At 41.3% G+C, this 25,855-nt stretch overlaps 1 protein-coding gene across 5 annotated transcripts in view; it reads left to right on the top strand.

Moving 5' to 3' along the window:
* LOC121539046 (NACHT, LRR and PYD domains-containing protein 3) overlaps window positions 1–21,329 on the top strand; it is a 48,857-nt gene extending 27,528 nt beyond the window's left edge. For 4 of the 5 annotated variants that reach the window (XM_041847251.2, XM_041847253.2, XM_041847254.2 and 1 more), the window contains 8 exons: window positions 3,852–5,640; window positions 5,759–5,932; window positions 8,871–9,041; window positions 14,826–14,999; window positions 15,163–15,333; window positions 17,584–17,757; window positions 19,451–19,485; window positions 19,779–21,329. In XM_041847251.2, the coding sequence (XP_041703185.2) occupies window positions 3,852–5,640; window positions 5,759–5,932; window positions 8,871–9,041; window positions 14,826–14,999; window positions 15,163–15,333; window positions 17,584–17,757; window positions 19,451–19,485; window positions 19,779–20,335 (3,245 nt within the window). In that variant the 3' untranslated portion in view covers window positions 20,336–21,329. The remainder of the gene's footprint in view (window positions 1–3,851; window positions 5,641–5,758; window positions 5,933–8,870; window positions 9,042–14,825; window positions 15,000–15,162; window positions 15,334–17,583; window positions 17,758–19,450; window positions 19,486–19,778) is intronic. The other variant, XM_041847252.2, reaches the window with a different exon arrangement.
* Window positions 21,330–25,855: the final 4,526 nt, after the last annotated feature.

Here is a 25,855-nt window from a genome sequence, read left to right as displayed (position 1 = left end):
GTAGTCTGATGATGTCTCCTCCTGTATTACTGTAGCCTGATGATGTCTCCTCCTGGATTACTGTAGTCTGATGATGTCTCCTCCTGTATTACTGTAGTCTGATGATGTCTCCTCCTGTAGTCTGATGATGTCTCCTCCTATATTACAGTAGTCTGATGATGTCTCCTCCTGTATTACTGTAGTCTGAATGTCTCCTCCTGGATTACTGTAGTCTGATGATGTCTCCTCCTGTATTACTGTAGTCTGATGATGTCTCCTCCTGGATTACTGTAGTCTGATGATGTCTCCTCCTGGATTACTGTAGTCTGATGATGTCTCCTCCTGTAGTCTGATGATGTCTCCTCCTATATTACTGTAGTCTGATGATGTCTCCTCCTTGATTACTGTAGTCTGTCTCCTCCTGTATTACTGTCGACTGTCTCCTCCTTTATTACTGTCGTCTGTCTCCTCCTGTATTACTGTCGTCTGTCTCCTCCTGTATTACTGTCGTCTGATGATGTCTCCTCCTGGATTACTGTAGTCTGATGATGTCTCCTCCTGGATTACTGTAGTCTGTCTCCTCCTGTATTACTGTCGTCTGTCTCCTCCTGTATTACTGTAGTCTGTCTCCTCCTATATTACTGTAGTCTGTCTCCTCCTATATTACTGTAGTCTGATGATGTCTCCTCCTATATTACTGTAGTCTGATGATGTCTCCTCCTATATTACTGTAGTCTGTCTCCTCCTGTATTACTGTAGTCTGATGATGTCTCCTCCTATATTACTGTAGTCTGATGATGTCTCCTCCTGTATTACTGTAGTCTGATGATGTCTCCTCCAATATTACTGTAGTCTGATGATGTCTCCTCCTGTATTACTGTAGCCTGATGATGTCTCCTCCTGGATTACTGTAGTCTGATGATGTCTCCTCCTGTATTACTGTAGTCTGATGATGTCTCCTCCTATATTACTGTAGTCTGATGATGTCTCCTCCTGTATTACTGTAGTCTGAATGTCTCCTCCTGGATTACTGTAGTCTGATGATGTCTCCTCCTGTATTACTGTAGTCTGATGATGTCTCCTCCTGGATTACTGTAGTCTGATGATGTCTCCTCCTGGATTACTGTAGTCTGATGATGTCTCCTCCTGTAGTCTGATGATGTCTCCTCCTATATTACTGTAGTCTGATGATGTCTCCTCCTTGATTACTGTAGTCTGTCTCCTCCTGTATTACTGTCGACCTTCTCCTCCTTTATTACTGTCGTCTGTCTCCTCCTGTATTACTGTCGTCTGTCTCCTCCTGTATTACTGTCGTCTGATGATGTCTCCTCCTGGATTACTGTAGTCTGATGATGTCTCCTCCTGGATTACTGTAGTCTGTCTCCTCCTGTATTACTGTCGTCTGTCTCCTCCTGTATTACTGTAGTCTGTCTCCTCCTATATTACTGTAGTCTGTCTCCTCCTATATTACTGTAGTCTGATGATGTCTCCTCCTGGATTACTGTAGTCTGTCTCCTCCTATATTACTGTAGTCTGTCTCCTCCTGTATTACTGTAGTCTGTCTCCTCCTGTATTACTGTCGTCTGTCTCCTCCTATATTACTGTAGTCTGTCTCCTCCTATATTACTGTAGTCTGGCTCCTCCTATATTACTGTAGTCTGTCTCCTCCTGTATTACTGTAGTCTGATGATGTCTCCTCCTGTATTACTGTAGTCTGATGATGTCTCCTCCTGTATTACTGTAGTCTGATGATGTCTCCTCCTATATTACTGTAGTCTGATGATGTTTCCTCCTGGATTACTGTAGTCTGATGATGTCTCCTCCTATATTACTGTAGTCTGTCTCCTCCTGTATTACTGTAGTCTGATGATGTCTCCTCCTATATTACTGTAGTCTGATGATGTCTCCTCCTATATTACTGTAGTCTGATGATGTCTCCTCCTGTATTACTGTAGCCTGATGATGTCTCCTCCTGTAGTCTGATGATGTCTCCTCCTATATTACTGTAGTCTGATGATGTCTCCTCCTGTATTACTGTAGTCTGAATGTCTCCTCCTGGATTACTGTAGTCTGATGATGTTTCCTCCTGTATTACTGTAGTCTGATGATGTCTCCTCCTGGATTACTGTAGTCTGATGATGTCTCCTCCTGGATTACTGTAGTCTGATGTCTCCTCCTGTAGTCTGATGATGTATCCTCCTATATTACTGTAGTCTGATGATGTCTCCTCCTTGATTACTGTAGTCTGGCTCCTCCTGTATTACTGTCGTCTGTCTCCTCCTTTATTACTGTCGTCTGTCTCCTCCTGTATTACTGTCGTCTGTCTCCTCCTGTATTACTGTAGTCTGTCTCCTCCTATATTACTGTAGTCTGTCTCCTCCTGTATTACTGTCGTCTGTCTCCTCCTGTATTACTGTCCTCTGTCTCCTCCTATATTACTGTAGTCTGTCTCCTCCTGTATTACTATAGTCTGTCTCCTCCTATATTACTGTAGTCTGTCTCCTCCTGTACTACTGTAGTCTGATGATGTCTCCTCCTGGATTACTGTAGTCTGATGATGTCTCCTCCTGGATTACTGTAGTCTGTCTCCTCCTGTATTACTGTCGTCTGCCTCCTCCTATATTACTGTAGTCTGTCTCCTCCTATATTACTGTAGTCTGATGATGTCTCCTCCTGGATTACTGTAGTCTGTCTCCTCCTATATTACTGTAGTCTGTCTCCTCCTGTATTACTGTTGTCTGTCTCCTCCTGTATTACTGTAGTCTGTCTCCTCCTGTATTACTGTCGTCTGTCTCCTCCTATATTTTACTGTAGTCTGTCTCCTCCTATATTACTGTAGTCTGTCTCCTCCTATATTACTGTAGTCTGATGATGTCTCCTCCTATATTACTGTAGTCTGATGATGTCTCCTCCTGTATTACTGTAGTCTGTCTCCTCCTGTATTACTGTAGTCTGTCTCCTCCAATATTACTGTAGTCTGTCTCCTCCTATATTACTGTAGTCTGTCTCCTCCTGTATTACTGTAGTCTGCCTCCTCCTGTATTACTGTAGTCTGTCTCCTCCTGTATTACTGTAGTCTGGCTCCTCCTGTATTACTGTCGTCTGGCTCCTCCTATATTACTGTAGTCTGTCTCCTCCTGTATTACTGTCGTCTGGTGTCTCCTCCTGTAGTCTGATAATGTCTCCTCCTGTATTACTGTAGTATCTCTCATCCCCACTCTACTCTACTGTCACCCAGCATTCTGCAAACTAAAGTGGATTTCTCAAGTATGGAGCAGAATATTCTGCTCATATCTGGCCAACGTATGGATCTGTAATGATGTTAATTTTTGTTTGTTTGCGCGCAAGCAAATGATCATGTAAAATGTATTTAAGCAGTGAACTCGTTTACGCTCAGATCAGTCAAAAACAAAACTTTGATAAATCAGATGTACACTTTTGGGTACAACCACATCTGTGCTCAAATCCACACTTATTTCTGCGATTGTTTGATAAATTAGCATATCTATCAAATACAGAAGTAAGCAAAATACATATCCAAAAGCCAAAAACAGCCAAGGTAAGTGGACAAATCATGTAAGATTGTATTTTGAGTGGAACATCCCTTTTTAATTATCCTCTATACTGATAGAGCTAACAAATCAAAATGAGGAGTCTTACCATCCTTCATGTCAGTGTTTCTAATGTTGAGAGTCCATAGGACTGCATGTTATTCCTCCTAAATACATTTATTTGAACACTGATGCTGAAAATATATTTGTAATTTGCATTCTTAAAAAATTGAGGGGTACACTACACTTTAGTAATTATCTGACAAACTACATCCGTAAAGTTAAGGATTTTGCTATTATAATAATTGTTTCAACAAATAGATGAACTTCCTCTGGTGTACCGACTCAAATCTACCCTGAAGAAGAGAAATGAGTGCATATTTGAGGGAATGGCTAAACAAGGACACTCGACACTTCTCAATAAGATCTACACAGAGCTCTACATCACAGAGGGGGGAAGCGGAGATGTCAATAATGAACATGAGGTGAGACAGATTGAAACGGCGTCCAGGAAATCAGCAGCACAAGGGACGCGAATCAAATGTAATGACATTTTTAAACCTTCACCTGGACAAGACAAACCTATCACAACTGTGCTGACAAAGGGAGTTGCTGGCATTGGAAAAACAGTCTCTGTGCAGAAGTTCATTCTGGACTGGGCTGAAGGAAAAGCCAATCAGGATATCCAGTTCATATTTCCACTTCCTTTTCGGGAGCTGAATTTGATGAAAAATAAAAAAATCTGTTTGAATGAACTTATACATCACTATTTCATTGAGATGAAAGAATCTGGAATCTCCAACTTTGACAGCTACAAAGTTCTGTTTGTCCTTGATGGTCTGGATGAGTTTCGACTTCCTCTAGACTTCAAGAACAACGAGAGCTGCTGTGATGTCACAGAGTCAACCTCCGTGGACGTGCTGCTGACAAACCTCGTCAAGGGGAATCTGCTCCCCTCTGCTCTCCTCTGGATAACATCCCGACCAGCAGCAGCCAATCAGATCCCTCCTGACTGTGTTGACCAGGTGACAGAGGTACGAGGTTTCAACGACCCACAGAAGGAGGAGTACTTCAAGAATAGAATCAGTGATGAGAACCTGGCCAGCAGAATCATCACCCACGTTAAGTCATCAAGGAGCCTCTACATCATGTGCCACATACCAGTGTTCAGTTGGATTACGGCCACTGTTCTAGAGAGACTGTTGTGTCAGGCAGAGAGTGGAGAGATGCCCAAGAATCAGACTCAAATGTACACACACTTCCTGGTATTTCACATCAAACAAGGGATTCAAAAGTATCTTGAAGACCATGACAGAGATCCACACTGGGATAAAAAGATAATTCTCTCTCTGGGAAAACTGGCCCTCAAACAACTGGAAAAAGGCAATCTGATCTTCTATGAGGAAGACCTAAAGGAGTGTGGCATTGATGTCAGAGAAGCATCAGTGTACTCAGGAGTGTGCACACAGATCTTCAGAGAGGAGTGTGGGCTACACCAGGAGAATGTGTACTGCTTTGTGCATCTGAGCATCCAGGAGTTTCTTGCTGCATTATATGTGTTTCTCACATTCAACCAAAGCAGAGAGAATCCACTGGTCAAAAATAGATCTTCATTCAGGGAACAGGAATCGTCAATCAGACACAAATCTACGATCGACTTCTACAACAGTGCAGTAGATAAAGCTTTACGGAGCAAGAATGGACACCTGGACCTGTTCCTCCGCTTCCTTCTGGGCCTTTCACTGGAGTCCAATCAGACTCTCCTACGAGGCCTACTGACACAGACGGGGAGCAGCTCACTGACCAATGTGGAAACAGTCAAGTACATCAACGAGAAGATAAGGGAGAATCCCTCACCAGAGAAATGCATCAATCTGTTCCACTGTCTGAATGAGCTGAATGACCACTATCTAGTGTGGGAGATCCAAAGTTACTTGAACTCAGGAAGTCTCTCAGAAGCCAAATTGTCTGATACAGAGTGGTCAGCTCTGGTCTTTGTGTTGCTGACTTCAGAAAAGGAGCTGGATGTTCTTGACCTAAATACATTCTCCAGATCAGAGGAGGGTCTTCTGAGATTGCTGCCAGTGGTCAAAGCCTCCAGAACAGCTCTGTAAGTAGTTATAATGGTTTAATAACTTGGCTGGGTGTGTTAGATTTGAATATTTTGGCAGTTCTGTTTGAAAATGTTCACATTGTGTTGATTCAATTTCAATTGATGTCCTATTCAGGTTGAACAGATGTAAACTCACAGAGAGATGTTGTAAGGAGTTGGCATCAGCTCTCAGCTCAAACTCCTCACAACTGAGAGAACTGGACCTGAGTGACAATGACCTGCAAGATTCGGGAGTGGAGCTGCTGTCTGCTGGACTGGGGATTCCACAGTGTAAACTGGAAACAATGAGGTGAGTTATTTACATTGGCCCTTATCAAATAAAGGTGCGCTGATATGATCGTGAAGTGTATTCTCCGACCCAAATATTGCGATGTAAGGGTGAGTAATTATGTTAGTTTCATGTCGCATGCAGGTAAACATTGAACTCGGATTTAACTCGGGACAATCAGGTCCGTCAAATACAAAACTTTGATAACTCAGGCATGCACCTTTGTTGGATCTGAACCACTGCCGCTCGTGGATTACGAGTCCTGCATATCACACCCTTGCCCCTCACAACCAACCTCCTTGCACTGCATTTCCTGTTTTGGCTCTTTCCGCGTTTCCAATAACTGCTGCTTGAGGCCAGAGAATATTTCTCTAAAAACTGTGATCCCTAAAAGATGTGTCAGGAGATTTGGTCAACTCAACTGATTAATCAGGAATTAGCAAGTTCAGCTTTACCACGAGGACCCCTTCTTCATGTCCTCATTACATGTAGTGCAACAAGACCACTCATGATCTGTAAAGTTCTCTACTTTTGATTATTTAAACAAACAATATTGGAATCACCATGGTCACAACCATAAACTATCAACTCCATCGGCCTGATAGATTAAGATAAAATATGAGTTTTGGTTCAAATATATTACATTTAATTAGGTTTAGGGGTCATAAAACTACTGAGGAAAAACTAAATTGCTACTGTGTATACCACTTGAATGAAGAAGAAAATGCCATTTTTGTCAACTCCGTAAAACATAAACACAGTCAGATTTAAGTCTAACGTCCACTCCGTAAGAGTGCTGAAAGATCTGATAGAAAGGTCGTTTTTATTGGGGAATTCCAAATGAATCATTTTCCATATTTTACAAATGTTCGTATTGGACTTTTAGATGCAGAAATATGTTTGTTTTGAGTATCTGTTGTCAACTCTGTCAGTGGCTTTTTGATAACTCCGTCACTGATGGCTAACCCCCTTAAGATAGATTTATTTGGTCAATATTCTGAAATAATATTTTAATCACTGTTCTGCAACATATGCTTAAACAATTGAAGTATTTGCTGAGCTAGAAAAACATGGCAAAAAGCTAACGAAATTAACCCTGGAGCATTTAATAGTACTATAAAGCAAAACAAAAATAAGTTTGGAGATTTGTATTACATATTTCAATCATCTAATGTTTAATTAAACAATCAATATTAACAACATTTGAAATATATATTTTGATAGACCAAAGTATCAGCTATCACACCATGTAAAGGAACAACCTCCTAATTTTGTAGAAAAAAGCAAAACATATAAGATAACTTTGACGAGTACTGAAAATATGAAGAGGCAGGAAGCAGACGCAGGAATCAACAATGTAAAGGTTTCCTTAACACTGAGCAAGAGAACAACAAAGAGCGAGTACACGACACTAACAATCACACAACACAACACTGAACAGTCCAGGGCTGTATAGGGGTAGTGATGAGATGATGAGGTGCAGGTGCGCTGGAGGTGATTAGGGTGCGTTGGGTTTCCATTCCGGTGTTGCCGAGGTGGTGCGCTCAGACCGGTGGCTCAGTAGACCGGCGAATCAGAGCGCTGGAGGCGAGCAACGGGAGGAGACGTGACAGCAACTCATTGGATTTATGTCAGCTTCGTCAGAGACCATAAAGTCTTTCATTTTTACAATTATAGTCCAACAAGTGATAAGGCCTAAAGAAAAATATTTGTGGAAAAAAAGTTGATTGTCCCGTCTTTCAAGAATCCCTGAGCTCTTAAGCAGCAAACATTTTTCTCAGCCTCATGGCAAAATATGTAAAATAGCATGAGATTAGCTATATAACTGCAAATTTTTCTCTCTGGGGGGGCTTGCTCAGACCTTGCGGGGGGGGGGCTCCGTGAAACTGCGCAACGCCACTGACGCAGACCCACGAGCCACTGCGGCCCCTCATGATAAGTAAAACTATTTTGTGGCCCCACCCCCATCAAAATTGCCCATCCAAAGTATAAAGGCTAACAGTAGCTAGATTTCCATCCAGTTGGCGACACATTTTCATGCAAATATTCTAAAATCTGCATAAAGAAAATATGTGCATTTTCCCACCAGTGGTGTGTTTCCACCAAACTGACTTGTTGCGGATAAAAATCAGTGTGTGATGACGTAGTGTACACAAAATGTACTTTTTTTTTTTTGTACCCAAATAAAAATCTAAAGTTCAATGTGTTTCAATCACATTTTCAACTCTACCAATAGTTTTGTCACAAAAACTGTTGCGTTAAATAGCAACATGTTATGTGGCTTCTCTGGTCTTGGCACGTGCAACAGCTCACATATACAGTGCGGGTAAGTAGGTAGGGAGTAGCAGGTAGGGTAGTCTACATGATAATATTATGGATAAGAGAGAGAATATTAGTATGTGTCAAAATGGCAGCCAAGCATCGATCATCATGTCACCAGAACCAGACCCTTGATATTTATTGGAAAATAGCATCAAGATCACCGTGCACTTTCACCACCCTGTGACGTTCATCAGTTAGTTCATCTGTAGCCTAATAAACTACATGGTTTCCTGAGATGTAGTGGGAGGACCACACAACATATCATCGCGTGACTCCAAGTTTACTTCTATAGGATGGTTATCATATCAATATTTGTGCATAAAGGTGTTTCCACCGCCATTTCTCGATATCATTGTTTTTACCGACACAAAAAGATCCCACCGTGTCGAACGAACAAATGATCTGTTGCCATTTTATAAAATTGTACCGAAACTTCTTGTTTCCAGCACAGCTGTAGTGATTTTTTAAAAATACGGTATGACTTTACTCGCATAAAAACTGTGAATGGAAATGTGGTTAATGAATCAGTCTATTGTTCTGCCTCTGAAGTGATAATGTCCTGTTACTTTAGGTTCTAAGAGTTTAATGAGTAGAATCTAACTAGTGGATCATTTGTATCCAACTTGTTTTCTTTTAGGTTGAATAGATGTAAACTCACAGAGAGATGTTGTGAAGAGTTGGCCTCGGTTCTCAGCTCAAACTCACACCTGAGAGAGCTGGATCTGAGTGACAATGACCTGCAGGATTCAGGAGTGGAGCTGCTGTCTGCTGGACTGGGGAGTCTGCAGTGTAAACTGGAGACACTGAGGTGAATTATTTAGCGACTTGACTTTGCAACCATATATTAACTTTGGCCCTCCTTTATCAAATGAAGGTGACAGATAGTAAAGTGGACATGCGCTTATTTACACGCAAGATTCTGTATTTATCAACATCAGGGGCGTCAAACTCATTTTAGCTCAGGGGCCACATGGAGGAAAATCTATTCCCAAGTGGGCCGGACCGGAAAAATCATGATATATATAACTTAAAAACAACAACTTCAGATTGTTTTCTTTGTTTTAATACGATCAACATACAACATAAAGCTGGAGCCTGAGGACAGTGTGTCCAAAATAGTACAAGCACAACATCACTATTAATCATAAAACACGTCAAGTTTATTTGAAAATTCTAAAGAAAAAGAACACACAAACACACAATGCCTCAGTGATTAACAGAACTGTTTCACAGATCACAGAACTATATCAGGGTGTCATTTCTCAGGCAGAAATGTAGATAAAAATAATGAAATCCTGTTCCCCAAACAAGTGCAAGAACCACAGAGTCAAGAATAGGTTAAATATACAAATAAAATAAAATCAATTAAAAACAATAGCACATCAACATAAAAACATATAAACATAAAGCTGGAGCCTGAGGACAGTGTCCAAAAGCACAACATCACTATTAATCATAAAACACCTCAAGTTATTTGAAAGTTCTGAGGACAAAGAACACACAAACACACAATAACTCAGTGATTCACAGAAGTATATCACAGATCACAGAACTATATCAGGGTGTCATTTCTCAGGCAGAAATGTAGATAAAAATAATGAAATCCTGTTCCCCAAACAAGTGCAAGAACCACAGAGTCAAGAATAGGTTAAATATACAAATCAAATCAAATCAATTAAAAACAATAGCACATCAACATAAAAACATATAAACATAAATCTGAAAGCGTTGCTCAAACTCCCGTAACAGTCCCGTTATTTTATCTTTGAACCGCTTCATGTCTGCCACATGTTGGGTCGCGCACACATTTTTCAGACAGGGGAAGTGAGCTGCATCACCACTGGCAAGTTGCGTCTCCCACAATGACAGCTTTAACTTGAAAGAACGTATGCTGTCATAATACTGCGTGACAACTTTGTTGCGCCCTTGCAGCTGTTTGTTCAAGTTATTCAGGTGCTCTGTATCATCCACCATAAATGCAAGGTCCGGCATCCATTCTGCGGAATGAAATTCTAACACTGGTTTGCCCTTTTCTTCCATGAACTGTTCAATTTCTTCTCGTAAATCAAAGAAACGCCTCAGCACAGCACCTCGGCTTAACCATCTTACCTCAGTGTGGTATGGCAGGCCATAGATGTGGTCTTTCTCTCTGAGAAGGCTGTCAAACTGACGGTGATTCAGGCTTCTGGATCGGATGAAATTAACAGTTTGGATGACCACCTTCATGACGTTATCCATCTTTAATGACTTGCAACACAAAGCCTCCTGGTGCAAAATACAGTGAAAAGTCAAAAAATCACGTCCTTCATTTGCAGATTGCACTTTCTCTCTGAACTTTGTCACAACGCCTGCTTTTTTCCCGATCATTGAGGGCGCACCATCTGTAGCCAGGCTGACAGCGCGGGACCAGTCCACTCCGACCCTGTCCAGCGCGCCGACGAGTGCGGTAAAAATATCAGCTGCTGTCGTTGTATCTGTCATCGGCACCAACTCCACGAACTCCTCGGTGACGGTCAATGTGTCATCAACTCCGCGGATGAAAAAATGGCCAGTTGTGCAACATCTGTAATGTCCGTGCTTTCATCAATTGCAACCGAAAACGCAATAAATGACTTTACTTTTTGCTTCAACTGGCTGTCCAAATCCACTGAAAGATCTGAAATCCTGTCTGCAACTGTGTTTCTTGTCAGGCTGATATTTGCAAAAGCCTGCCGCTTTTCAGGGCACACAATCTCCGCTGCCTTCATCATGCATGTTTTTACAAATTCACCCTCACTAAATGGTTTTGAAGCCACTGCGATTTCATTAGCAATGAGGTAGCTAGCTTTCACTGCAGCGTCACTGATGTCTCGGCTGTGAGTAAACACAGACTGCTGTTTCTTCAGACCCGCCAACAGTTCATTCACCTTCTCTCATCTCCGCTGTCCTTGAAAGTTGTCATATTTGTCGGCATGAAGACTCACATAGTGGCGACGAAGGTTATATTCTTTCAGCACTGCAACATGCTCTGAACACACCAAACATACAGCTTTCCCATTCAATTCCGTGATTAAATAGGATGACCATTTTTCTTGGAACACTCTGCACTCTGCGTCCACTTTTCTCTTTTTTGACAGAGACATATTGGGGCAATGAGGGTGCCAAAGCACATAATGTTAAAAGTAGAAGCCGTAATAAATATCGCGGGCAAAACAAAGTAGCTCATTGGCTGCACGTGCTTGACCTACTTGCTCTGCCCCAGTATAAACAGTTTGCTTGCTTAACACAATTGCTATTGCGCCATCCAGTGGACGCAATTGGAACAGCAGTTTATTTTATTGCGTTTATAAGCATTTTTATACTTTACAATTTATTTATTTTCAAAATCATCTCGCGGGCCGGATTAAACCCGTTTGCGGGCCTGATCCGGCCCGCGGGCCGTACGTTTGACACCCCTGATCTACATCAACGTGATCATATGGTGTGTTCAAATGAATCCCACGTCTGCTCTGAGATGTGCGTACACTCAATTTTACTGTTGAACAAGTGAACGTCTGTACATAGAATATCAAATTGTTACGGTCACCTCTTGACATCTCTTCTCTCCTCTCTGCTCTACTGTCTATACAATAGTGGATCTGCACTCTTTAAATGTCCTTTGTACCAAATCAAGTCTGTTCCAGGTGCGTAGGTATCAAAATGAGAATACTGGAAGAGATGGAGATTCGCACACTGTCAAAAAAGAGGAATACAGTACATTCGGGAAAGTATTCAGATCCCTTGACTTTTTCCACATTTTGTTACGTTATAGCCTTATTCTAAAATGGATGAAATAGTTCCCCCCCCCCAACTACCAATACAACTAATACAAACTACTGCTATAACTACCAATACAACTAATATAAACTACTGCTACAACTACCAATACAACTAATATAAACTACTGCTACAACTACCAATACAACTAATATAAACTTCTGCTACAACTACTAATACAACTAATATAAACTACTGCTACAACTACCAATACAACTAATATAAATGGTTGAAAATAAAAAAGCAGACATTGAATATCCCTTTGAGCATGGTGAAGTTATTCATTACACTTTGGATGGTGTCTCCCTGTGCTGGATAGTGGACTTCCTTACTGACCGGTCCCAACAAGTGAGAGTAAATGGCGTCATGTGGAAGCAGCTCTGCTCCTCCACCGGATCCCCACAAGGTTGCGTGCTCTCTCCCTTCCCGTACATACTACACTAATGATTGTAATACGAAAACAGACATCATCAAGTTTGCTGATGACTCAGTCATTATCAGTCTACTACAGGATGGAGAGTCTGAGCGTGGGCTTGTGGTAGATTACTTTGTGTCATGGTGTGAGAACTGCTTCCTCCAACTGAATGTCTCCAAAACTAGAGACATGGCCATTTGACTTTAGAAGGCAGCCACAGAACCCCACGCCCGCTGTGGTTATGGACAATTACAGTACATTGAGCTAGCTGGTCAGTGCTTAAAAGTACCTGGGAACGGTGGTGGCAGAGCCGCAGGAAGTAGGGATGCTGAGGGTGCTGCAACACCCCCTGAAAAATCACAATAAATATAAAATATATTAATAAAATATATTTTTTGTTGTTGAAATCTTTTTTTCACAAAAGCAGTTCACTGGGCCTTTAATAGTCCTATATTTGCGGACCGATATAGCCGCCTGCAGCGCGGGCAATTATTATTACTTTTTTGTGGACAATCAGTTGACCTTTGAGGAGAACACAGATGCCATCAGCACTCTTAGCAAATAAGGTGCTATCTAGAACCTAAAAGGGTTCTTCCGCTGTCCCCATAGGAGAACCCTTTGAAGAAACCTTTTTGGTTCCAGGTAGAACGCTTTTGGTTCCTGGTGGAACCATTTTGGGTTCCATGTAGAACCCTTTCCACAGAAGGTTCTACATGGAACCCAAAATGGTTCTACCTGGAACCAAAAAGGATTCTTCTGTGTGGACAGCCGAAGAACCCTAATGGAACCCTGTTTTCTAAGAGTGTGTAAAAAAGGACAGCAGCAACTTTTCTTTCTGAGAAAGATTAACTCTTTTAATGTCAGCAAGACAATGATGATAATGTTTTATAGGAGTTTTATTTAATTAGACTTTTTCTACGGTGGCCTGGTTTGGTAATATTGATGTTGGCAACAAAAACAGGCTAGACAGGGCGGTTACCAGCAGGTACAGCTCTTGGAGGTGTTCAGCAAGCAAGTGGTGAAGAGAGCTAACTGTCCTGATCACCCGCTCCTTGACGATGTTGAGCTCTCCCCCTCGGGAAGTAGTTTTAGAAAAAGTCACCAAAAAAAGCATGTGCTGTTTCTTGCCTTCAGTGATAAGCTAATAGTGTCACCCATCACACTATTCTTGATTTAATTTTGTCTTTACATATACTAAATAATATGTGTTGTGATTTAGAATGGACCATTATCATGCACCTGTCTGGAAACAGGGGCAGGGGAAAACATACATGTCATCTATGCACTTAAATAAAGAATGGAGGACGCTTTTCCCTTGGTTCATTTTCATGCCAGCCAGGTCGGCTATACTCCTGTTGTAAAGATAAGCAATGTGCTTAATATTAGGAAAGTTGAGAAATAACTATAGTAGGCCTAGCCTATAGAAAGCTGATGGGATCCTCCTCTTTTTAATAGAGGCCATCACTCTGTTTTCTTACACAATTGCTTAGCCTATAGAAATGATGCGCAACATGAGCTCATGGGCTCTCATGAAGTGTTTGATTTGATTTTCGATTACATTTGACTTGATGTCAGAGTGATTAGAGGGACAATAGAGTTCTGGGTACCAGAGTTTTAGCAAGTTTGGTAGGCTGCTAATGACCATCAGCAGCATCAGAGTTTGGAGAAGCCCAATTACAGTGACTAAACGGTCACGTGGAATTTGACTGCCGTCATGACTCGTGACCGCTGGTGTGGCAGTAATATGGTCACCGTAACAGCCCTAGCTGTTCCCATAAGATAACCCTTTTTGGTTCCAGGTAAGGGCTCTACATGGAACCCACAACTGTTCTACTTGGATCCAAAAGGGTTCTAACTGGAACCAACAAGGGTTCTTCAAATGGTTCTCCTCTGGGGACAGCCGAAGAATCCTTCCAGGTTCTAGATAGCGCCGTTATTTCTAAGAGTGTAGGGCAGAGGAGGAGAGCGAAGTGGAAGAGGGAGAGCGAAGGTTGCGACCGCATGTAACCGTCTTGGTAGGGGTTGAGTGGGTGGGGTTGGAAGACAGAAAATGATTTTTGAAAAAGAAGTGATTAGAGACATGGAGAGGGATGACAGAAATGTTGGACGACAAACAGTATCTTAGAAAAAATGGTGATATCTAGAACCTAAAAGGGTCCTTCGGATGTCACCAATGGAGAACCCTTTGAATAACTCTTTTTGGTTCCAAGTAAAACGCTTTTGGTTCCAGGTGGAACACTTTTGGGTTCCATGTAGTATCAAAATGAGAATACTGGAAGAGATGGAGACCTGCACACCGTCTAAAAAATAGGAATACATCGAAAACTGAGGCCTAAATGCTGTATAAAATGTAATTACTTCAACAATTTATTTATATTATAGGCTACATGGATGTAACCTCACAGAGCAATGTTGTGAAGCACTGGCCTCAGTTCTCAGCTCAAATTCCTCATGCCTGAGAAAGCTGGACTTGGGTGTGAACGACCTGCAGGATTCAGGAGTGAAGCTGCTCTCTGCCGGACTGGGGAGTTCAACCTGTAGACTACAGACACTGAGGTCAGTATTACTGGCATTATTGATAAGCAGAACCTTGTTGAATTCCTTTGAAGTGTGACTAAGCTTTTAAAATAAATATATATTCAGGGAGTTCTGGTGTTACACTGTGCAAATACCTGTGAATTTTGATCCAATTTGTTTTGTCCAACTTGTTTTCTTTTAGGTTGAATAGATGTAAACTCACAGAGAGATGTTGTGAAGAGTTGGCCTCGGTTCTCAGCTCAAACTCACACCTGAGAGAGCTGGATCTGAGTGACAATGACCTGCAGGATTCAGGAGTGGAGCTGCTGTCTGCTGGACTGGGGAGTCTGCAGTGTAAACTGGAGACGCTGAGGTGAATTATTTAGCGACTTGACTTTACAACCATATATTAACTTTGGCCCTCCTTTATCAAATGAAGGTGACAGATAGTAAAGTGGACATGCGCTTATTTCCAAGCAAGATTCTGTATTTATCAACATCAACGTGATCATATGGTGTGTTCAAATGAATCCCATGTCTGCTCTGAGATGTGCGTACACTCAGTTTTACTGGTGAACAAGTGAACGTCTGTACATAGAATATCAATTTGTTACGGTCACCTCTTGACATCTCTTCTCTCCTCTCTGCTCTACTGTCTATACAATAGTGGATTTTTCTACCCAAATATGGTGATGTTGGGTGTGTAATTATGTTAATTTCAGGCTGCATGCACGTTAACATTCATGTCAGATTTATGAAGTGAACTCATGTATGATCACATCAGAGGGCTTGAACTGACTTTAAAAAAACAGTTGTAGTTTATTTATTTATTAGACATTTTGCAGAATGAAATCTCTTGAGATGCAACATCTCGTTTTCAAGTGTCCAAATGGAAACAACAAAACAAACAAACAACACTTAGTAACACGAATAATATGGCAACTACTGTCTAATAATATTAACAATTAAATAATAATAATAATAATATGGCAACTCGACCATGAAGGCTTGATTCACACAGTCTCCTCTGAACAGTTAATGTTGAGATGTGTCTGTTACTTGAATTCTGTGAAGGATTTATTCGAGCTGCAATTTCTGAGGCTGGTAACTCCAATGAACTTATCCTCTGCAGCAGAGGTAACTCTGGGTCTTCCATTCCTGTGGTGGTCCTCATGAGAGCCAGTTTCATCATATCGCTTGATGGTTTTTGCGACTGCACTTGAAGAAACTTTCAAAGTTCTTGAAATGTTCCGCATTGACTGACCTTCATGTCTTAAAGTAATGATGGACTTCCTAACTCAGTTGCTGGAGAGGAAGGAAACTGCTCAGGGATTTCACCATGAGGCCAATGGTGACTGTAAAACAGTTACAGAGTTTAATGGCTGTCATAGGAGAAAACTGAGGATGGATCAACAACATTGTAGTTACTCCACAATACTAACCTAAATGACAGAGTGAAAAGAAGGAAGCCTGTACAGAATAAAACTATTCCAAATCATGCATCCTGTTTGCAATAATCAACTAAAGTAAAACTGCAACGAAGGTGGCAAAGAAATTAACTTCATGTCCTGAAATCAAAGCATTATGTTTGGGGCAAATCCAACACAACACATCACTGAGTATCACTCTTCATATTTTCAAGCATGGTGGTGTGTGCATCGTGTTATGGGTACGCTTGTCATCGGCAAGAACTACAAAGTTTTTTAGGAGAAAAAGAAATGGAAGAGAGCTAAGCACAGGCAAAATCCTAGAGGAAAACCTGGTTCAGTCTGCTCTCCAACAGACGCTGGGAGACAAATTCACCTTTCAGAAGGACAATAACCTAACCTAAAACACAAGGCCAAATATACAATGGAGTTGCTTACTAAGATTACATAGAATGTTCCTGAGTGGCCTAGTTACAGTTTTTATTTAAATCGACTTGAATATCTATGGCAAGACTTAAATGGCTGTCTAGCAATGATCAACAACCAAAAGTGATTCTATCATAAATAAAAATGAAAAATAAAACACTAACACATCTTGATTAGATAAGTATGTTAGAATTTTTCTTCCACTTTGAAATGTGTGTATTTTGTGTAGATCGTTAACAAAAAAATTACGACTATATCAATTTTCATCCCACTTTGTAACACAACAAAATTTGGAAAAAGTCAAGGGGTGTGAATACTTTGAAGGCACTGTATCTGAAAGATCTTACTCCAACCTCATGATGTAGCAGATTGCTGCTGTTGTCAAATGAGTAGTTATGTGTATCACTGTATGTTTCTCAGTGTAGCCAGATCGTTATTGCAAATGTGAATTGGTTTATCGAGTTAAATAAAGGTGAAATAAATAAAATAAAGTAGCCGATCTGGGTCTCTGACTGGCGCACTGGCTAGTGTGCTTTCCCTGGCTACGGTTCTGCATCTATTTACCGGATAGAATAGCATATGTAGTTGGAGCAAATGTTAAAATTGATCAATCAAATATATCATACTGAATATAAAACAATTTGTTTAGAAAACAAATAGCTCTGTAAATAGTTCCCTCCTGATAACCCTAGCGTTAGTGGCAGCCCCCAATACAATTCTACTTCATTACATTAGCCACTAAGATATAGCTTTTTTTGTTTGTTTTTTAGGCTGAACCGATGTAACATCACAGAGAGAAACTTGGAAGAATGTTCCTCAACTCTCAGCTCAAACTCATCACACCTGAGAGAACTGGACCTGAGTTACAATCACCCAGGAGACCCAGGAGTTGAGCTGCTCACTGTTGCCCTGGAGGATCCCCAATATCATCTCAAAACAGTCAGGTAAAACAGATTTGTTTTTAAACTGTAAAATGTATACATGTGTACAATACAGTGGGGATAAAAAGTATTTAGTCAGCCACCAATTGTGCAAGTTCTCCCACTTAAAAAGATGAGAGAGGCCTGTAATTTTCGTCATAGGTACACGTCAACTATGACAGACAAATTGAGATTTTTTTTCTCCAGAAAATCACATTGTAGGAATTTTTATGAATTTATTTGCAAATGATGGTGGAAAATAAGTATTTGGTCACCTACAAACAAGCAAGATTTCTGGCTCTCACAGACCTGTAACTTCTTCTTTAAGAGGCTCCTCTGTCCTCCACTCGTTACCTGTATTAATGGCACCTGTTTGAACTTGTTATCAGTATAAAAGACACCTGTCCACAACCTCAAACAGTCACACTCCAAACTCCACTATGGCCAAGACCAAAGAGCTGTCAAAGGACACCAGAAACAAAATTGTAGACCTGCACCAGGCTGGGAAGACTGAATCTGCAATAGGTAAGCAGCTTGGTTTGAAGAAATCAACTGTGGGAGCAATTATTAGGAAATGGAAGACATACAAGACCACTGATAATCTCCCTCGATCTGGGGCTCCACGCAAGATCTCACCCCGTGGGGTCAAAATGATCACAAGAACGGTGAGCAAAAATCCCAGAACCACACGGGGGGACCTAGAGATTGACCTGCAGAGAGCTGGGACCAAAGTAACAAAGCCTACCATCAGTAACACACTACGCCGCCAGGGACTCAAATCCTGCAGTGCAAGACGTGTCCCCCTGCTTAAGCCAGTACATGTCCAGGCCCGTCTGAAGTTTGCTAGAGTGCATTTGGATGATCCAGAAGAGGATTGGGAGAATGTCATATGGTCAGATGAAACCAAAATATAACTTTTTGGTAAAAACTCAACTCGTCGTGTTTGGAGGACAAAGAATGCTGAGTTGCATCCAAAGAACACCATAATTACTGTGAAGCATGGGGGTGGAAACATCATGCTTTGGGGCTGTTTTTCTGCAAAGGGACCAGGACGACTGATCCGTGTAAAGGAAAGAATGAATGGGGCCATGTATCGTGAGATTTTGAGTGAAAACCTCCTTCCATCAGCAAGGGCATTGAAGATGAAACGTGGCTGGGTCTTTCAGCATGACAATGATCCCAAACACACCGCCCGGGCAACGAAGGAGTGGCTTCGTAAGAAGCATTTCAAGGTCCTGGAGTGGCCTAGCCAGTCTCCAGATCTCAACCCCATAGAAAATCTTTGGAGGGAGTTGAAAGTCCGTGTTGCCCAGCGACAGCCCCAAAACATCACTGCTCTAGAGGAGATCTGCATGGAGGAATGGGCCAAAATACCAGCAACAGTGTGTGAAAACCTTGTGAAGACTTACAGAAAACATTTGACCTGTGTCATTGCCAACAAAGGGTATATAACAAAGTATTGAGAAACTTTTGTTATTGACCAAATACTTATTTTCCACCATAATTTGCAAATAAATTCATTAAAAATCCTATAATGTGATTTTCAGGAAGAAAAAAAATCTCATTTTATCTGTCATAGTTGATGAAAATTACAGGCCTCTCTCATCTTTTTAAGTGGGAGAACTTGCACAATTGGTGGCTGACTAAATACTTTTTTCCCCCACTGTATATCATAAGGTTTTCAGAGTCACTTCATATCATTGTGCTTTTCTTGCAGTGGCCACGTTGAAGGGTTTTTGCTGTTTCAGAGATGTAAGTAATTTGCTGTTAAATCAAGCTTTTACGTCTTGAATAAGTATCCAAAAATGCATGTAAAAACAGCACACTAGTGAAGACGGGCGGCCGACCATGACTTCATTCCATTTGTAATTTTTCATTGCAGTGTATGAAGGAACAACACATTTTTTTAATGTAGCTTTATCAGGTTTGTTACCAATGAAGTCGGTCGTCCGTCTTCACTAATGTTTTGAAAATTCTTCTGATACTTACAGCGCATTCCATAATGACTTTTACATGCTCTGTTCTTCCTTGATTAACCTCATTAGTTGCATGTGAGCTAACACTGGACCCGAACACAGCATACAGACACCTCTCTCTGTCTGAGGACAACAGAAAGGTGACATGGGAGAAAGAAGAGAAACTGTATCCAGATCACCCAGACAGATTTATGGACTGGACACAGGTGCTTTGTAGAGAAGGTCTGACTGGGCGCTGCTACTGGGAGGCAGAGTGGAGTGGAGATGTGGTTGATCTAGCAGTAACATATAAAGGAATCGGCAGGAAAGGAGTGGGGAAAGACTGTGGGTTTGGATTTAATGACAAGTCCTGGAGAATGTTGTGCTCTGATCACAGGTACACTGCCTTGTACAATAATAAGAGTACTTTCATACCGGTCCCCTGCTCCAACAGAGTAGGAGTGTATCTGGACTGGCCAGCCGGCACTCTGTCCTTCTACAGCGTCTCCTCAGACACAGCAACTCTCCTGCACACGTTCCAAGCCAAATTCACTGAGCCTCTTTACCCAGGGTTTAGGCTTTGGGTTGGCTCTTCAGTGACCCTGTGCCATGTAGACACCAAAGCCTTCAAAGAAACACAGTCATAAGTTTGTCATGATAATTGTGACGGCCACACAGGCTGTTCTATTTAAGAAACCGGAGTTGCTTTTTTTACGTTTGGAAAGAGTGTATTGGCCAGTGTCCTCTCTTTTTTTTTTTCAAATGACACGCTGGTCAAGAAAGTCGACTCTGGATGGGACTGAAGCTTGACCGCTGGAGGTCATAGTTGAGAGGAGGAGGGGGGTGAAAACACGGACAATTCTGAACTGTGACTCTGCCCCTGCACAATGTCCTGCTGCAGCCGCAAAGCACCGTCAGCGGACGTCTTATTCTGTTAAGGAACAGAGAGATTACAGCGATATTTATTTAGTACTGGCTGCAATACGATTCTTTAATGGATCTATGAGATGGATCATATGTTGATTTATGTGCAGTAGCCTGGTTTCTAAGGATGACAATATTTGTATTAGTGATGGTATCTTACGATGGTAATTGTCTGTTTTTGTTGGTTCATTGATTCTATATTTGATGCTAATGGTTGTACTGTGTTTTATTGTGGTACAGTATGTATTTACTAATGCTGTTTGATTGATGCTGCTGTTATATATGCTATGGTTGATCTATGGTTGATATATGGTTGATCTATGGTTGATCTATGGTTGAGCTATGGTTTTATGGTACATCTTTATGGCTCCTGACTTTCTATTCTGTATTCTGTTGCGTACGGTATGTGTATATGGATACTACATGTGTACGTTTTGACTATAACCATTTAAAACATTTGCATAAAAGCTCCATAGACTTCAATGGTACATTTTGGATTCGCCACTGCTGTAACTTCGATTGCTTCAACACAGTTTTTTGCTACCAACTATAAAGCTTGTTGAGTAACACTTTATATGAAGGGGGTATACATTACGCCTTTCTAAACACCAGTCATAACACATTTACTGTTACAGTATCATTCATAACAACCTTCATAACACATTTATTCAACATCATTCATTGGGAGTTTTCAAAATAAAAGTCCCCCAACAAACATTTTGTATCAGCTAAAATGTGTATATATTTTTACTGTTTACAGTACCTGACCTCCTGACACAGTATTGAAATAACAGGCTGGGAGTGGAACAGTGTCAGCCCAGTATTACCACAGATAAAAGGGGAAACACAGATTACACATGGGGTTAAAACCTGAAGCATCCGCTCTGGGTTTCCACTCACCACCGAATAAGGAAAGGGGGATGTGAAACTCAAGATAACACATTTCAAAATACGACTACATGCTCTCCTCTTAACATGTAAGATTATTTTATTTTATAGAATAGAGAGATACAGATATAATAAATAGGATCTTAATTTGACCAGTTTCTCACAGCAGGAAAATAATCCTACAGCAACAGGAAATGTGAATTATTATGTGGATTATAATTAATGGACATTTTTGTAGGGGTTGATACATTTATTTTCTTCTAGCAAATCAAGTCTGATATTTTTAATTGTGAATTAAAAACTTTATAAGCATTTTTAGAACTAAAATACACAAAACATTTAAAAACTCAAACACTCTGACAGGGTGATCGTTATAAGTTCCGTAACAGGGCCGGCCCTAGCCTTTTGGGGGCCCTATGCGAGATTTGGTTGAAAAAGTAACTTTTAAAGTTAATTTCCTGCAATTCTACACATTTTCCCATGGGGCGAAGAGAACATTTTGCAATTCTATAACAAATTTCATGCAATTCTACTTGTTTTGCAATGGGGCGGAGTGAAAACATTTTGTAGTTTTAAAGCTAATTTCCTGCAATTCTACACATTTAGCCATTTCTGATGCCATGACCTATGCCATGTTAATAGGATATCTGAGTGAGAGTGACTAACAAAATCAGGGGGGGCCTGTCATGCTAAAATAATGTCCCCCGGCCAAATAGTGTCCCCCTATGCGCCACAATGGCATTCGATAAACTATTAGCATCTGTTGCTATATCAACGGTGTGATGACCTAATAATTAGAATTCTGGAGATCCTTACAGCCTAAATGACATTCTTTTCATCATCGCTACGCAAACGAGGCTGATTTCAGTCACAATTTCGCTGTTTAAACAAGTTTTGTTTAGCTAATTATATTACTTCGAACTACTTTTTGGTGTCCTTGTTAACATTACAACATTAAATCCGAAATAATCTGTAATCTGTAATCTGCTTGACACATTAAAGTTACTTACCTTACAGATCACGAAGTCAGCTAATTTCCACTCCATTCATATCCAAATCCGTTTGATTCATACACTGGCTTGTCTGGCCGTCATGTTTTTATTTTAACCTGACCTTCCCTTGTCTACACTGAAATTAATATAATTTCAGTATTCCTCTTATGATTCATTTTTTTCTATCTCGCATAGCTCATTAGTACACCCTTGTGGTTGAATATATATGTATCTATTGTATGTCCTAGGGTACAACAACGTGTCATACAGTATGCAGATTAAGTAAGGATACTGACACACACTCACATTCTATAATATTGAACTCTGCTGAGGTCAAATAAAGCAGCCATTACAAAACAACTTATCAGGGCAGAATTTGAATTGGGACACTTACCGATCATGTGCCATGGTGAAACAACTATAATGGGCCTCAACTCCAGTGCCACGGCCTTCGCCCCTCACAAACTTCTGGCAGGCTAGACAGGGTACTGACCTTTTAAGCAAAAAGTAACTAATTGAAACATTGTGCCCTCTCCCCTCCCTCTCTGTGTCTGTCTAGCGAAGACACCTAGTTAAGGGCATTTGGAATTACCATAATTGCTTACACCTATCCATTTGATTGATCAGGTTTAACTTATAGCTAGATACCTCAATATGACAGACACATAACTATATCAGTGGAGGCTGCTGAGGGGAGGACGGCTCATAATAACGGCTGGAATGGAGTCAACGGAATGGAGCCAATGGAATGGAGTCAATGGAATGGAGCCAATGGAATGGAGTCAATGGAATGGAGCCAATGGAATGGAGCCAATGGAATGGAGTCAATGGAATGGAGCCAATGGAATGGAGCCAATGGAATGGAGCCAATGGAATGGAGTAAATGGAATGGAGCCAATGGAATGGAGCCAATGGAATGGAGCCAATGGAATGGAGTCAATGGAATGGAGCCAATGGAATGGAGCCAATGGAATGGAGCCAATGGAATGGAAACCACGTGTTTGATACCATTCCATTGACTCCATTCCAGACATTATTATGAGCCATCCTCCCCTCAGCAGCCTCCACTGAACTATATGTATAGCTAGTGACATGTAGATGACCAACTAGCTAGTTGGAAAATGGGTGTTGAAAAATGGTTGTACATAGCTAAACCCATCCAGTTATCTAATAGAAGTTAACTGCTTAACGTTACCCTGAATTGTGCATTTCTCTGAATGTTGCGCCTCTTGTCGAGATCAGCGGAGCCTTCATAGTACTTCGCCTGGTTGGAAAGATTAAATAACATTTCCTCGAGGGATGCCATTGAAGTGCAAGCAACATAGAAACAGAAAGCTACAATAACAGTTACAGTAGCTAGCTCGCTAACGTTAGCTAAATAAAACTGTCTGGCTAGCTGACTAGGTAGGCTGAGGTAAATAAGAACAGTAGCTAGCAACGTCAATCTAAAAACGGCTTAAATTATTTATTCCTATTTAGCTATATATTCTAATATATATATATAGACAATTATATGGTAAAGAAAGAGTGTTCTCTTTCCAGTCTTTTAAGTCCTCTGAAGCAGCAGGTAGTCAGCAGGTTGTCACCGTCAAAAATACTGTCCTTGGAAGGTAATTCTGAGGTAATAATTTAGCGTGGACTGAGCGAGCGCTTCTGAGGTGAAATAGAACTAGAATTGCCGGCATCCTCCTTCCATCGTGACCGCTACTAGGTAAAATAGAGCCAAGCAACCAGCATAGCAATGGATGCTTTGGGTCATTACGTAATCCAGTCAGAATTTTGCAAGTTCTAGCAACAGCCCTAGCAACAAAATCTAGAACTCATAGAATCCCATTGTGACGCAGAGGCGGACACTATTTGGCTGGGGGACACTATTTGGCATGACAGGCCCCCTGGACGTCAGGGCCCCTGAGCACGTGTCCTTCGTGTCTGGTCGGTAATTCGGACATGATTACTACAAGTTTAGATAGCTGGGTAGACTAACTAGACTAACTACCAATCAAAAAATGTTTTGCCGACATGGGCTAATTGAGTGACTGTCAGTGACTGACATAACAAGAGGAAAACTGCTGATGCACAACCAAGTATTTTAATTTGGCAACCACCTTTGTTGCTCATGCCGCAGGGCCGGCCCTGCTCCTTACCACTACCACTTCGGTCACCTTGTGGTTAAGGTGCCGCCCTGAGATTGGAAGGTTGTGAGTTTGATCCCCGGCCAAGTGATACCAAAGACTGTAAAAATGGAGTCCAATATGTCTCTGCTTGGCACTCAGCATTAAGGAGATATAGTGCATTTGGAAAGTATTCAGACCCCTTGACTTTTTCCACATTTTGTTACATTACAGCCTTAATTTTTCCTCATCAATCTAAACACAATACCCCATAATGACAAAGCGACAATAGGTTTGTAGAACATTTTACAAAAATGTCTTTAGAAAATTTAAAAAACTTATTTCAATAAGTATTCAGACCCTTTGCTATGAGACTCTAAATTGAGCTCTGGTGCATCCTGTTTCCATTGATTATCCTTGAGATGTTTCTACAACTTGATTGGAGTCCACCTGTGGTAAATTCAATTAATTGGACATGATTTGGAAAGGCGCACACCTGTCTATATAAGGTCCCACAGATGACAGTGCATGTTAAAGCAAAAACCAAGCCATGAGGTCGAAGGAATTGTCTGTAGAGCTCTGAAACAGGATTGTGTCGAGGCACAGATCTGGGGGAGGCTACCAAAAAATGTCTGCAGCATTGAAGCTCCCCAAGAACACAGTGGCCTCCATCATTCTTAAATGGAAGAAGTTTGGAACCACCAAGACTCTTCCTAGAGCTGGGCGCCCGGCCAAACTGAGTAATCGGGGGAGAAGGGCCTTGGTCAGGGAGGTGACCAAGAACCTGATGGTCACTCTGACAGAGCTCCAGAGTTCCTCTATGGAGATGGGAGAACCTTCCAGAAGGACAACCGTCTCTGCAGCACTCAACCAATCAGGCCTTTATGGTAGAGTGGCCAGACGGAAGCCACTCCTCAGTAAAAAGCATATGACAGCCTGCTTGGAGTTTGCCAAAAGGCATCTAAAGGACTCTCAGACCATGAGAAACAAGATTCTCTGGTCTGATGAAACCAAGATTGAACTCTTTGGCCTGAATGCCAAGCGTCACGTCTGGAGGAAACCTGGCACCATCCCTACGGTAAAGCATGGTGGTGGCAGCAATATGGTGGGGGGATGTTTTTCAGCAGCAGGGACTGGGAGACTAGTCAGGATCAAGGAAAATATGAACGGAGCAAAGTACAGAGAGATCCTTGATGAAAACCTGCTCCAAAGCGCTCAGGACCTCAGATTGGGGCGTATCTTAAGCACACAG

The sequence above is a fragment of the Coregonus clupeaformis genome, chromosome 21, assembly GCF_020615455.1.
Source record: "Coregonus clupeaformis isolate EN_2021a chromosome 21, ASM2061545v1, whole genome shotgun sequence".
NCBI lineage: Eukaryota > Metazoa > Chordata > Actinopteri > Salmoniformes > Salmonidae > Coregonus > Coregonus clupeaformis.
Note: the sequence above shows the minus strand (reverse complement) of the source record. Positions and strands in the feature narration are given on the sequence as shown.